This window comes from Thalia democratica, chromosome 1, assembly GCF_965202585.1.
Source record: "Thalia democratica chromosome 1, ktThaDemo2.hap1.1, whole genome shotgun sequence".
NCBI lineage: Eukaryota > Metazoa > Chordata > Thaliacea > Salpida > Salpidae > Thalia > Thalia democratica.
Genome location: NC_139165.1, coordinates 48,200,301 through 48,216,157, shown reverse-complemented (window position 1 = coordinate 48,216,157; position 15,857 = coordinate 48,200,301). Strand labels below are relative to the sequence as shown.

The 15,857-nt window shown below is 26.4% G+C and overlaps 1 protein-coding gene across 1 annotated transcript; it reads right to left on the bottom strand.

Annotated features, from left to right (window-relative positions):
* Window positions 1-536: 536 nt before the first annotated feature.
* LOC145832214 (signal recognition particle subunit SRP68-like) lies at window positions 537-14,189 on the bottom strand. The gene is made up of 12 exons (XM_082939540.1): window positions 14,170-14,189; window positions 13,539-13,718; window positions 8,920-9,042; window positions 7,494-7,698; window positions 6,087-6,274; window positions 5,586-5,751; window positions 3,870-4,040; window positions 3,318-3,435; window positions 2,899-3,100; window positions 2,522-2,655; window positions 1,455-1,626; window positions 537-1,323 (listed from the first exon to the last, which is right to left on the bottom strand). Exons 2-12 carry the CDS (start codon window positions 13,706-13,708, stop codon window positions 1,116-1,118), a joined length of 1,857 nt encoding a protein of 618 aa, XP_082795666.1. The 5' UTR covers window positions 13,709-13,718; window positions 14,170-14,189; the 3' UTR covers window positions 537-1,115.
* Window positions 14,190-15,857: the final 1,668 nt, after the last annotated feature.

Sequence of the window (15,857 nt, the reverse complement as noted above, 5' to 3'; positions counted from 1 at the left end):
TGTCAAATTGAAATTTTAGTACTGAAAATGTTAAAACTATTAAAAATTGCAGGTTTTTTTCAAAATTTCTCAAAATTTAGGTTTTTCCAGGTTATTTTTGCCTAAATTGTCGAACTCCAGGTTTTTCAAGGTTTTTCCAGGTTTCCAGGTAAAGTGGCAACCCTGTATATATTACTCACAATTACTATGTATTTGTTTTTACCATAACACATTTATTATGCATTGCATTATATGCAGCAGTTTATTATTATATGAAAAAAATGATTTTTTGTAGTTATCCGGATTTTTAGTTATCCGGACATGTTTACAGAAAAATCTTGCCCAACGTGTCCGGATAAGTGAATAAGCACTGTACTTATAGATCCAGGAAAACTTAATCTACAGTCTAGATGTTCTAATTATCAAAATAAAAAACTTAAATACATATCGCAAATACAATGCTAAAAATAATTTATTATGTTTAATACAGTTCTTGTTTTAATCATTTAAACATAAGTTTATTTTGTATACACTTTAAAGTAAAAAGAGTTTAAAAATTATAACGGTATCAGCAGTAACTTTAAAAAAAAATTTGAGTTAACAAAAAACAAGCAAAAATAATGAATAAATTTGAATCCCTTTGCAATAACAATAAGTTCGCAAAAACTTTACTTTCGTTCAAAATTGGAGGTTAACTTTACTTTAAATTTTCGTTTTAAGCTAGGTACTTTTAAATTGAATAAATTAAACATTTAGTGTCATAAACAATTTATTGATGAACAAATATACATTTACACCAATCAGTTCTTTTAAGAATCAAACTTCAGCAAAGACAGCAAAAAAGTTGAAACAAAGTAGTATACAGCACGCAGTCATAATAAATAACACTTTTTAAATAAACTAAAAACTTCAGATTAGCCTAACACATATATATGTTTTCATTTAACCCGTATACAAGCAAAACCAGATAAAGCTAAGAGTTTATGAAGTAATGCAGAATTAGAGAAACCGTTAAGAATAAAAAAAAATTGTAAAAAGTAAACCAAAACTAAATTTCATACATCTTTTAAAAAATAAATTTAATAACTGTTTAGTTATGTAGCATAAACCAACAGCAGAAAGTGAAAACATTATATTTATTTACCCAACAAGGATCCAAGCCAGCTTTTGTATCCCCCTTCCTTCTTCTGGGCTGCAACTTTTTCTTCCAGGGACGGGTAACAGATCGAGTCGTATGCCAAGTCGAAGAACACCGGTTTCATAGCGACGGGCTGGAAGGATGGGGGGAATTCTGACGTCACCACCACGTCACTTGTCGTTTCCGGTTCGTGGTAGGTATCGAGCCTGTGTGACGAAATAATCGCGTAAGTTGTGCAGGCCTTTTAAATCTGGATTACTTTGATGGCTTTATTGTTAATTAAATAAAAACAGTTTTTTTTAGCTTAAATTTTTAATACTTAATGTTGTAATCTAACCTGTCAACCAAAGGTTGTTTTGCATCAGGAGCTTCTGATTTGGTTTCGAAGTCGTAAGAAATTTCCGACGAGTCCATGATTGCGAGAGCTTTCAAGTTGTCTTGGTTGAAGGAAATGGATTCCTTCAGCTTTTCAACTTGCTCCACTAGCAAATCCAGAACCCTGTCTTCACCTGTAGCACATTAATTATTCTAAAGTGATTTATTTACAATTTAAAAAAAATCAAATATGCATAACTCTAATTAAAAATTCTAACAACGAAGCTATCTATAAGATAAAACTGTAACACAAGTAAAAGACGTACTTTATGTTTTGATTTTTAGAAAACAAATAAAGATATCTTAACTACTAGAGGAGAGTAATGAATTTATTCTTCCAAGACTTTGTTTTACAAACTAAGTTTCGGTCAAAGACCTCGTCAGTGCTTAAATAAAAAATCTAAAAAGATATGTAACAGTCATGGAAAATAGCATTTAAACAATTAAATAAAAACAAAACAAATTAAATTTTAAAATTAAGATTGAATTTATGGTAAAGTTTAAATTTTAGTGTTTCAAAACTAATATAACAACAAAAAACAAAAGACTTATTGTAAATTAAACTTAATTAATTTTCGATTTTTGTAGAAAAATTTAGAAAACGTTTGCCACTTGTATTTTCAAAAAATTTTCCAGGTTTTTAAAAGTACACATTTTTGGTACTATTTTTAGTTTAAAGTTAAGTTTAAGGTAGAAAGTGTGTTAAATAGTATAAAAACATTGAGAAGATACTGTAAAGCTACTTTAAATATGTTTTTTAATAAAATTTTTTTTGATAATGACAAACATTTTGATTTATATGATAAATTTTCTGAGTCAAAACAAAATTTTACTACTTAACATGTAAAAATTGTTTAAAACTCTAGGTTATTTTAGTGATTTTTGTTTGAAATTCCAGGCTTTTTTTTGCCTAAATTGTCAAGTTTGAGGTTTTTCCAGGTAAAGTGGCAATCCTGTACACACCTCAAAGTACTGAAGTGTTGTCATAAACTGGCTTAATAAAACATAATTAACTTTACTAGATCATACCTATCTTGACAGTGTCGTGCGGTGTTCCGATTTTTCCCCAGCCGTTGCTAATGTACCTGAGCACTTTTTCGTACAAGAGGTGAGCGTCCGCCCATTTCTTTTCCACTTGGCTCGAAAGCGCTGCGTAGTAGCACCTGCAAACAAGTTCTTTTGGTTGTGACTAATTATATTTGAGGAATAAAAAAAATAGAAGAAATAAACAAAGCAACCTTATTTCTTTAACTTTAACCCAAACTTTAAACTTTTATTCTACCTACGTTTGCAAACATTGTATTTACCCATTAAAACACTTTTATTTTAAGAAAAAAAAAATACTTATTTTGATTGTGTTTAACACAAAATTTAACTATATGTAAAATCTACCAGCTTTTATATACCTCAGTGCCTCGAAAGCAGGTTTTTTTAGATTGACAACAGTAATGACTTCAGGTTTCAAACGGTCTAATTCATTGACAACTCGCAATTTGGAAATATCGTTGAGGTTTGAAAGTATTTGGTTGTACATTCTGATCATAAAGTCTATTTTCACTTGCTTAGAATTTTGGCTCTGATTAGATGAATCTTGTACTTGCTCGAAATCTGTAAAATTGAAATAAATAAATCAAAACATGAAGGTTTTTAAACTAAAAGTGTACGTATACATAATATTATATTTTAAATTTTCACCGAGCTAAAAACTTATTGACAAATCCTAATTATTTTATTTATTAATAAAACTTCGATTGTTAAAGTTGAGTACGTAAAAATGATCAAGTAAATATAATTTACAAAAAAAAGTTAAACGTTTTTATATTACCTAACTTCAGATAAGGATTACTTTCTTTGCTCTGTTCTATTTGAATGAGACATTTTTCAATGGTGTTTGAGTACTTCTTAAAATTCAAGTAGTCATACAACTTTTCTAATGTTGAGAGCTGTTTAAATTTTTATATACCCAGTTAGTATTAGTTTATATCAGTGTATCCAATTAAATTATAACACGCAAAGTAGACTATACTTATACTGAATAGTTTTTGAGTAAAATTAAGTGCAATAAAAGGGCTCCCTATATACTTCTTCAAAATAGCTTATCAACTTTTCAACTCAACTTGGCTTGAATTATCTTATTTGACCTTTTTAATTATGATTAATTTCAGAGAACTTTTCACTAAGCTAAATGCTCTTTTAAAGTAAGTTACGAATAATATTTACCATATATGTAAGGTATTGACCGAAGCTGAGGAAAATTTTGATTAGAGTATTAAAAAGTTTACTTTTAACTGTATATAAAATAAAAGTAAATATTTAGTACTAAAAGAAAATTGCTTTAAATTACACTGAAGTATACCTAAAACAAACATATACTTACAACAGCATCATTAGTTGAATGTTGGTCGTTTTTCACATCTTCCTTAACAATTTGCAAGGCCTCATTGATATCGCTAAAATAGTTTCCATAAATGTTCAGCTTATTTTCCAAACTTGGAGTGTTTAAAATGTCATCTTCATAACCATTCATTGCTTTCAACAATACACGTACCTTGAAAGGAACTATTACTTTAGTATCTTCATTTATAAAATTATTATTTATTTGAACTATTGTTGATATTTACTAGTTATAAATAAATTATTTATGATTAATAACATTATAAATTTTAAATATTAAGTATTACAAAAATAATTAAGTTAAATAAACTTTTTTTTTGCTTAATTTACTTTTTCCTTATTATTTTTTTTTTTGTTTTTTAGACCCTATTAGTGAACTAATTTAAAATAAATTTGGTTACGTGAAACGAAGGAAATTTTTTATGGTAAAACCTAGTCTAAATAGTTTGCCATAATTAAGAACTTGTTTTAATAATTCTTTTTTGACCTAACAATTATGTTGTTGTAATCGTAATATCACAGAGTCAAAGTTGTTACAGTTTACTTTCTATCAACATTTTACTAAAAATAGATTTTTATTTAAAATTCAAACAGATAAATGTTTATTTTTTCTCACTTTAAATTACACTCAAGTTTAAGAACAAACCATTTAACAACATAAAAATTCATAAAATACACGCACTGTAAAAAACTGTACTATGATTACAACAAAAAGTTCAAAAATGTGCTCTATGCGGACACTATATAAATCATATATGCGTGAACTGAAAACTTGTAATAGTACAAATATTGAGGAAATTAATAAATAAAACATAAATATGAAATAAAATATGTAATAAATTAAAGCAGTCTTAATTATAAGAAATATACTTGAAGCCAACAAAAAATATCTGTAAAATAAGATAAAGTGATCAAAACTTTCAATTAGTTATTACAAATTCAAACAAATTACAAATGAGATAAATCAGCTTTGTAAAATGTTATAACCTGAGCAATGAAGAAATTTTAATAATTTGCTAGTTATTGTACAGCTATTTAATTAGAAAAAAAATATTATTGCTTAATACATACTAGAATGAAAACTTATGAGTTAATAGTAAAGAAAAAAACTTGAATCGGTTGAAGAGTTATTTTTAAGTTATATATTTTTCAAAAAAATTGCTAAATTCTATCAAAGTGAAACATATTTACTTGGAATTTTTTTTTGGATACCTTTTTTTAAACTAACATAAGTAGAGTATAACTTAATTATGATTTTGTAAGTATATGATTTATGAAAGTTTCATTTATACTAAGTAGCTTACAGTCTAATCAAATTAGTAAGTTTCTAGTGATAATACTTTATGATAAACTAAAATAGTTCAGTTTCGAGTTATGCTGTAGTACTTATTTAACTGGTAATACAGTAACTCTAGCCAGTGTTTAGTTTATATATAAAAGTAATTCTGCCTAGGTTAATAAATTTTGTTTAATAAAAGACAATAGTGTTTAAATTTTTAAATCGTCCTTCTGGTATGCCAATCGTTACTTTTGATATTTTTTCTTTATCGTAATAACTATACATAAAAATTATCATACTTAAAAAAAACTAACAAAGCTTTTATCTTAAATTTTAATTGAAAAGCTTTGTCAGTATTTTTGAAATACAACTATTTTTATATTTAGAAGAGTTTGATTAAAAAAATAAAAACACAAGTACTTTGTTCTGCTTCACCGGAATGGTTTCGTTCTCGTCCCTCCATACTATTTCCCTGAACTCGTCAGGGTTGACAGTCTTGGCCTCGCTCACCAACTGCTCGATCTCCGGAAGCTGGTACCGCATCAGCTCTTCCACGCCCGCCTCGCCGCAGTTGTACTGACAGTACCTGGTGATAAGAAAGTGTTAAATTGTTACCACATAAAAAACTAGTATGAATGGCATTTTGGCCTTTTTTATACAAGGACCGGACATTTTTTGATATTGATAAATAAAAATTGGTTGTCGCAATTCGTTAAAATAAAAACACTGAGTAAGAGAGCTCTCGTTTATTAAATAAAAATTTTTAATTCTTATTCAAATAGAATTTTACTTTATACTTATAAAGTTTTTTTTTTTAATAAACGAAAATCTCTTGCTCGGAGATTTTATTTTAAAGAATTGTGACACAAAAGTATCAATCAAATATTTTACACAGAATTGCTTATAGATCTGGTAACTCACCTTAAGCTAGGCTCAATGTTTTTATCCAGCATGTTTTTGTATGGCAATCGATCCTCGCTAGTAGTGAGATTTTCGTGCAGCTTGGTGTATATCGTTTTGGCGCCTTTCAAGTGAGCTGACGCCTTTGCCAGTTCCTCTTTTTTGTAAAATTCAAAACCAAACACTCCGTTGATGTACGCGCAATATGCCTGAAATTTTGATAGAAATCAAAATAAAATTTATTTTGAATATAAATTTTTCATACTTTTATACTAAATTTTGCAGAAATAATAAATTTTGAAATAAAAATCAAAAAAATTACAGTGGACATTCACTTCCTTAATTTTATACTTATTTTTGTAGGATTAAGGCCATGGGGGGAGGAGGGGGTTCGACATTTTTTTTACAAAAATTCACTATGGCTTTTATATGAAAGCTTTAAATACAAACTACAAGCCTGTTTTTATAGAATTCAAAAATATCCTTGAACTTTTGAGATATTTTATTTTTTGTAAAATGTTTCCGTTACAAACATATGGACCACAAATTTTTGGGGTCAATTTTCTCGGAAATTAAAAAAATCACTAAAAATATATCTCCTCTTCATTTTTTAAACAATCTTCTTCAAATTTTCAGGAAATTTTCCTTATTTTAAAAGGAAATAAGGTTACTTTAGTATTTTAATAATGTAAAAAAATAAAAAAATTATCAAAAAAATTTAAAAGAAAGTGTTTATTTTTCAAAAAAAAATATTTTTAAAATTTTTTTTTAATTCCAAACTAACTTTTTGTTTGTTATGGTATAAAGATTAGACTGTGAAAGTTTAAAGAAGATTGCTTAAAAAATGTAGGAGGAGATAGATTTTTAATAAAAAAGTCTTTTTTTGCTGTTTTAGTTTTTCCCTTTCCATAGGGAGCCTATTATGCGGCCCGACTTTGACTAGTCATATCTCAGAAAACAATTTGAATTTTTTAAAACAATAAAAAGCATCTACAAGCTTAGAAAAAACTCTTTAAAATAAGATCAACTTGTAAAAAACATGGCTTACACCCCCTATGGCCTTAATACTTATGTCATGCCTTGTAACATATATAATAAGTAGCTGGCATATAATCTCAGATTTTTAAAAGTTTTATTTTTATTTATTTATTTGGTTAGAAAAATAAAACTAATATTAGTGATGTAGCTGTAAAAAAGCTTTAGTGCTCTAAATATACTATATATAATTATACTTAATAAGTTTGAACACTTTTTATTGAAAACAATATTAATATTTTATTTTATAAATGACAAACAAAAAATTTAAGCTAAATACTTTAATAACAAAGTTTTGTTCTTAGTTTACACAAAGTAAAATTTAAAAAATTTAAAATAATATTAATAACTTTTATTAACTTTATTCAAAGTTTAAGGAAAAAATATACAAACTTGAGTTTCCAATTTAGTTCTAGCATTGACTTTGTTGCTCTCTTTGCAAAGCTCGTAAACTTCGTTAGCGTATTTGACAGCTCTCCTCAGCCTTTTTATCTTGTGAAACTTCTTAGACCTGTCTTTATTTTCACCGAGGTCATTTTTCAACTCCATGGCGTGGCTCCATGCTCGCTCGCTGGACATCACAAGTAGCATAACAAACCTGGAAGATTTAATTTTTTTATGGTTTGATAAACTACTACTTATATTGTTCAGTATAACTTACTAATTTAAATAGTATATCAAAACAGACATGTAGAAATAAAAAAACAAATAAAATGAACAAAGTGTTTTTTTTAAGTTTGAGAAACGCTGTTTTACAGAAAAGGAATGGAACAGCTAAAGGTATATTTAATTCGCACTTAAAATATAAGCAGCAGTGTATAGTCAATTCAGTCACATCAGATAAAACAAAATTGTGGCACTGCCTAAAATAAATAACAGATTAAAAGCTTCACTTTAGGTGATTGTTCAGTTTTAAATGGTGGTAAAGTACAAAGACAAACAACACCATTTTAATGATGAATGATAGTAACTTTTGTGGTTACTTTGACTGCAAAAATAGTAATATATAACAAAAATAAATTTTTAAGTCTAGTAAAGTTTTATAATACTTTTCAAAAAGGTTAAACTCATGGAAATTGTACAATCAACAATAAAATCGAAACTACTTTTAAGTAAATATGTTTGTTAAATAAAAATTATATGCTAATTATTTGAATGTTATCTGACAACAAACAAAACCTAATACTCTATATTGGATTTAGTTTTTAAGATACTTTTACACTTGATTAGAGTTTTCTAAATAATTTTGGTAGTATTAACTTTAAAAAATAAATAAAATCTATTATAAATATACAAATTTTGTATTTTACATGATCAATATCTGAAAAATCTCTTTAGTGATGTTTTCAACTAATGAAACTATATTTGTGGAAAAAAATAAAAAACAGTCTAAGTTTTTAAAAAATTATCATACTACAAAACACCTGTCTTTTATTTTCTATTTATAAAAAATGGTAGTAAATATGATTTGAAATATACTTATAGCTAAGACAACTAGAGTTACAAATAATAAGCAAATAAAAAAAATAATTGATTATCACATAATAGTTGTACCAATAATAAAATACTTTTTCTTAATAAATGGAATAAATTTTATTTGAAATATTTTATCTTAAAACTGAAGAAATTTATACTCATATGTATTTTAACTACTTCAAAACCATACAAAAGTTCACATAGTTTTAATAGTTATGATAAAAATATAACTTCAACAACATTTTCTAAATTTCTAAATTAAAATATTCAATAAAAAGGACTTTATTTTTTAAATTTTCTAAAAACTACTTTTAGTTTAGCTAGGAAGTTTAAAAATACAAACCTTGGGTCATTGAAATTGTCTTCAGTGACTTTTTTTAGTGAAATCCCTTTTCTATCTCCTTTGAATTTAAAATTCAATACTTTTCTAAGGCGTTTTAGTCTTCTTGTACAATATTCTCTATACCTAAAAATTATTATTAGTTTTAAACTGTGCATAAAAATCTATCATTTCTAATTTGAATATGTATTTAAAGTATTTATAAAAGGCCATAAAGGTTTACAAAGACTTTTTACTTAAATTTACACTAAGCTAAAAATATATAGTAGCTGTCAAATTTGCACGAGCGTAAAAAATTGCATGAAGATACTTTTGCACGAAGACACTTTTTAACCATTTTTTTTTACTACCACTGTTACCCCTAACCCTTACCCTCAGTTGGTAAATTTTGTTTTTCTTTTTTTTCTTTGTTAATTTTTTTATTTACCATCACGGACTGTAGTTTTTTTTTCCTTTTTTTAATAATTTTTATTAGTTATTCTTTTATTTATACTATCACTGTTACCCTTAACTCTAACCCTTGGTAAGTAATTTTTTTATGTTTTCTCATCAATTTATCTTTTAGTTTATTTTATTTTTTCTATTTTTTTTTTACTCTTGTGCAAAAATGTAATTTGTGCAAAATTGACCCTTGGTGCAAAATTGTCTTTGTGCAATTTTGTGCCCTTAAGCAAACTTGTCTTTGTGCACAAGTATCTTTGTGCAATTTTGTTCTTGTGCAATATAGACCCTTGTGCAATTTTGTCTCAGTGCAATTTTGACCTGTTCCCAAAAATATATACTATGAGAAGTTTTGTACAGATTAAAAAAAAACTTTTAAAGTAGAGTTTGGTGAAAAGTATACAATACAAACGTATAGAAGAAAAAAAATTATTGCAAATTATCTAAAAACTTTTAAAAATCTATCTTCTGCTTGATTTTTTGATTCACTTATCCTCAAATTCTTAAGAGATGTTCCTTGCAATAATATAAAAAATCCTACTGAAAATATTTATTAAATCAAATTTTAAGTCTGTTATTACCAAAATGAAAAACTTTTTTTTTAAGAAAAAAAACTACTTAAAACTCAAAAAAAAATCTATTATAGGATGGTTTTTAGTAAGTTAAAACTACACTGAGAAAGTTTTAAAATGATTGCAAAAAAGCAGTAAGAGGAGGTATATTTAATTAGAATAGCCTTTTTTTTATATTTAAGTATCTCTACAGGGTTGCCACTCTTTGAGCCAAAAAATCTTCCCTGAGTGACCAAAAATTTCCCTGAGTAACCTTAAATTTCCCTGAGTATTTTCCCATATTGTTAATAAGTTGAGGTAGACCTGAAGCCTCTCTATCAAAGTCAACTTTTTTTGCAAGAGCAACGTTCACATTTGGTCCATCCATTGAAATTTGGATCAAATTTTTTAGGTTTAACTCTTGAATTTCGGTCAATAGGGCTTTTTTTAAATTATCTGCAGTACAGTGACCAAAAAATGCTGAAGTAAAATATTGACAGTGTACTTTTTTTTTCTTCATGCATCTCACCACCAAATCTAGTTGAGTTTTTTGCAAAACTTTATTGAAACACTCATCAAATGAAATGGAATAAAAAGAAGAGCACAAAACTGTTTTTTTTAAGACATCTTTAAAAAAAGGGGCTATACCAAAGTTTGTTATATATGAATATTTTGTTCTATTCATGCAGAACTTTTTTGCAATTTCAATATCAGGAAACATGGTAGTGAATAAAGTGTTATTATTATCGCAAGAGTTTCCTGACCAGTTTTCTTTGGTACACTTGAGAGCCCAATAAATTTCAGCAGCTGTTGAAGAACTTGCAGCAGATATACTAGTTGAACTATTAGCCCCACCAAAATAAGAAGTAATTGCATTATTTTTACTCTTGGAGGCTTTCAATTTAAGATGTTTTTTCGACATACTGTGCGATTTCAATGCCCTTATACCCATGTTGGATAAGGCCATTGGTGTATCATCACCACACCACTTACATTTAAACTTCTCTTTGTCTACATCCTCAAGTAACCAATCTTTGAAGTCTTCATGGTTAAGCCAACTTTTTTTAAACAAGGTTTTAAACTGTACTTTACTCATAATACTTAAAAAAACTTTTAAATTAAATCTGCAAAAAAGTTATAAAGTATATTAAAACATTCACACTAAAAAATTAATTACCATTACTGCTACTACTTTTGAAATTATTATTTATAAACAAAAATTTAACCTCTATTTTTTTAACAAAAGTAATACAACACTAATCTGTACTCATTTTAATTTTTTTTACTGAAAACAAGTAGTTGTAAACAAATAACAAATAACTTTATTATTTAAAAAATAAGAACTAATAGTACAACATAGTGTTTTTTAAACTACATAAGTAACTAAAAATAAAAGGTTTATTAGAACTTTTCAATGAATAGTTAACAACGACTTTTATTTCTCTAAACTGTTTAATTTTACTTAAGTAAATATAAATTTAAAACTTAAAAAAAACTACAATGTTAATACTAAGAATATTGAAGAACTAGCCGCAAGGCTAAAAAAATTCTAAATAACCACTTAAATAATAAAAATTACTACTTTTGAACAAAATATTGAAACTGGATTAACTAAACCTCATTCTAGATCTAGAAAAAAATTTCCCTGAGATTTTCAAAAACTTCCCTGAAATTTAGAGAAAAAATCAAAACTTCCCTGAGTTTCCCTGAGTTAAAAGAAAAATGCCAAAATTCCCTGAGTTTCCCTGAGTTTATCTGAGATTTTCTACAGTTTGAAAATTCCCTGAGATTCCCTGAGTTCCCTGAGTGTGTGGCAACCCTGTCTCTATAAGGAACCTATTGATTCTCCAACTTTGTACCCTAATATCTTTAATACTAATTTGAACTTTATAAAACTGTAAAAAACAACTGCTAGTTAAGTTAAAAGATCTCTTAAGTAAGATTAATATGTAAAATAAAAGCACCTTACCCTTCAACAATGGGCCTGCAACAAGACAAGTAAAAAAAAAGAGTTTTTATATAAAAAATTTGTGGCTAGAAAGCCAAAACTTTAGCGTATTTAAACCTTCAACTAAGTTAAACAAAAAAATCCTTTTATTACTAAAGTTATTATGTTTTGAAGGGTTTTGCTTAGTTTAAACTTCAATGTTATTGAAAAGTCAAAAACTAAGTGTCATATCAGAAACTATATAAAAAAACTTTGACATAAAAGTTTTTGTTGATTTTTCATATTTTAAAACGGGTGTTTTAAAGGTTTGTTTGATAAATTTAACTAGAAGTTTTATCAAAACTTGTAAAAAAAATCATATGTATTTTTCTATATTTGTTATCAACACTCTAGTAAACTTTTTAAGATTAACGTACTTAACGCATGCATTGCTTATATACACTTTCATTATCTAAAAATAGTACTTTTTTTTTATTAAAACTTTATATTCAACAAAAAAACTGATTCATTTTTAATCTTAAAACAAACATACGTTTAATATAAAAAAGCGTAGAGAAAAAACATTTTATATGAGCTACCACTTAAATTATAATAAATTTTTTTCTATTATAATGTTTTTATTAAATTCATTAGGTACAACTGTAGAGTGTAGACTACATTAAAACAAAATATATGTAAAGATTTACAACTACAGTGGTTCCTAACTAATCCTGGCCGGTTCAAGTCAGAAGTAGATTTATTTAATTCAGTTTAAATCAATGCCTTACTATAAATACTAAATACATATCTAACTTGATTTCAATAACTAAGCAGGCAGTTTATAGTAACAAGATAATTCTTGAAAAAAAAAATTGATGATGTTATTATTTTTTTTGCTATACAAATGTAAAAATATTAATGGGCTGGATCTTCCTAACATCAAATTTAATTGCAATGAAACCAAGTTGTGTTTTAAAATATTTCCAGGACATACCTTAGCATTAGTACACAACTGACCATATAAAACAAAAAACCAGATATTTATTAACAACTTATCAGATTACATGAGTTTTATGCTGAGAAACAAGAAAATTATGTCAAACAAACCTCTATTCTTTCTTTTTTTAGAAATAGTTCAGGTATTAGTTAACTGTTTACGATGTAATTTGTTTTTAATAAATTAATTTTAAACTTAACAAAGTTTGTTTTGTTTATTTTTTGTTTCTTTTTATTCTTTGGTTCATTGAAGAAAATTAAAACAAATTTAATCAAGTGTACGTTTTATTATATCCACTTCAAAATATTAATTTGGTAGATTATTAAAAAAAATATTTTGTTCTTATCAGTCCAAAGGCTAATCTGGTCATAATTTCATAAAAAGGGTTCTAAACATGAGGAAGGAAGCATTGTATTGATTTTATAAGAAAATAAATTCCTTATTTCCAGTTAAACGTAATTTTGGAAAAACGTGCTCTCCCTATGGCCTTATTAAAAAATTCATAGTAAAGTTCATAAAAAGGAATTTAAAGGTAAATAAAAAAATAGAATCAATTTAAAAAAATTAAACTAAAATTCAATAAATAAATCTATTTAAAAAGAGAAAAATATGCAAACACTTATAAAACAGCTTTTCAAAATAATTTGTACAGTTTCTTTGTATAACTTAACAAAATTTCATTTAAACTTTTGTAATTATTACAAACCTTTGATAGTTGTCATGCTTCAATCCATGTTCTTGTTGGGCTTGATATATGATATTGCAAACCTCTACATTAAACTTCTCTCCCACTATCAACAACTCTTCATTTGTATCTTCTGTTTCTTCAGTTTGTTCAACAACTGGTTGTTCTATTTCGTTTTCATTTGACACCATTTTTATAGTTCTGGAAAACAAAAGCAAATATTGAATAATTTCAAACAATTATGTTACACTTAATGTTTTTTTAAATTACATGCTTACTTTTATAAAACAAAATCGAAAATTAGATAATATTTACAGAATTGCAACTCTTTGAAACATAAACACCAGCCAGAGTGACAAAAAGCTAACAAGATTCAGCTTAAAATTGTGAGAAAAAACATGAGCCAAAAACTGAAAAAATATTACTGTAATTATAGCTATAATACATAAATTTCTGATGGGAGTAGAACTCTGACAAAAAAGCCTTTTTTTTTAATTATTGCACTTAAAACAATGAAACTTCATTTACATATTATTAAAGACTTAACTTCACAGTAATTAAATTTAAAGGAGCTACTCTGGTAACTATAATCTTATAATAGAAATTTGTTTTTAGCTAAAAACAATTTCCGAATTTGTAAAAAATTTTATACCTTCTATTGATAGCCTTTACATGGCTGCCACTCTATAAGTCACAAAATTATTTGGAGTGACCCTGAACTGTCCAAAGTTATCCTTAGTCTTTATATCTCACAAAAAGTTGTTTTTAACTTTTCAAAATTAATAAAAATCAAGTTAGTTAACAAATATAGTTATAAGATATTTAAATAATGAAACTAAGTTAACTAAATCTCATTTCAAACCTAGAAAATTAAGTCCTGAGATAATTAAAAAAACCTATAATTATCCTGAGATTTAATAAAAAACAAAACTATCCTAAATCAGCATGATTTTAAAAATAACGTTTATAATATCCTGAGTTTGATACTGAATTTTCAAAAAACTTCAAAATATACTAATTATCCAGTGCGTGTGGCAACCTTGTCTTTATTTTAAAGCAGGGGTCAGCAAACTTCTGAGTGCCGACCACATGCAGTTTATGAAGGGTAAAGTATAACCCACATACACTTTAAGAAATTTTCTTCAGGTTTTCAAAATATCCTTTAGGTTTTTGAAAGTACACATTATTGGGTCTATTTTTAGTTAAGACTTAAGTTTAAGGTAAGAAACTGTGTTAAATACTATAAAAACATTGAAAAGATTCTTTAAAGCTACTTTAAATGTGTTTTTTAATAAAAAAAATTTGATGATGACAAAATTACTTGGGGATTTGAGCTTCATGGTTTTCCCACACTTTATGGTTTTTAGTGTTAGGATTTTAACCTTGTGAGTGTCACCAGAAGTTTTTTCAATAAAGGGTTATGATTGATTTTTATTTCAATAAAATTATTAAATAGACAGATTTAGTTTTATTTTTAGTTAAAAGGTAATTTTAAAGATAGGGCAGGTGGAATAACAGGTAATTAGCTCAAACTCACTTGCTTGACCTTCAGAAAATGTTTATCGTTGCAGAGAGGAGAGTGAATACTTATGATGTTTTTCTTCCTTTAAAAAGAAAAAAAATATCTGTATGATAGATTTTTTGTGTCAAATCGAAATTATACTTAGAACATGTTAAAATTGTTAAAAATTCCAAGTTTTTTAGACTAAATTGTCAAATTACAGGTTTTTCCAGGTTTTTTGGCAACCTTGTTAATAATTTAAATGGGATACAGCTTATGAAAATTACTACCTTCATTCCACAAGCATGTAAACATGGCCCACAACTACAAAAATTGAAAATTATAATAGAAATTGTGAAGTTTAAGTTTAGAGCAATACTGAAACTTTAATTGTGGCCTGCAAATATTTTTACTTTTTTTTTATTTGGCCTGTCACTACCAAATACTTGAGAAACTCTATCTTATAATATCCAAAGTTTAAGTTAAAGTTCATGGAAATTTTTAATCTCCAATATGTAAAACATTAACATTAAAAATTAACTGTGTTGTTTATAACATTTAGTTTTACGAGCATAAAGTTAATTTTATAAGCAAATTTATAAATTTTTCAAAAAACATAAAACTTTAATGTCAATTATTTTTCTTATCTTAAAAGCTATCTAAATTTTTTTTTTAATATTAGAGAACGCACCTTTGTCTTTAATTTGAAAAAAAATGGTTTGGGGTTTAAATTATTTCATGGGGTCCCTCCAAAAATAAAGGGTTTTTTTTTCATTATCATGGTGTTAAAACCAAAAATAAATATTTTTTATTTCTTTTTTTTTTATTTTTTCCTTAGT

Bases quoted from the DNA above. Each gene is read 5' to 3' on its own strand.
- LOC145832214 (XM_082939540.1), bottom strand. From the start codon at position 13,708: ATGGTGTCAAATGAAAACGAAATAGAACAACCAGTTGTTGAACAAACT. The intron at 7,699-8,919 runs GTTTGTATTTTT...TAAATCTTCCAG, and splicing joins GACAATTTCAATGACCCAAG to GTTTGTTATGCTACTTGTGA. The intron at 2,656-2,898 runs GTATATAAAAGC...ACTTGTTTGCAG, and splicing joins CCTGCTTTCGAGGCACTGAG to GTGCTACTACGCAGCGCTTT.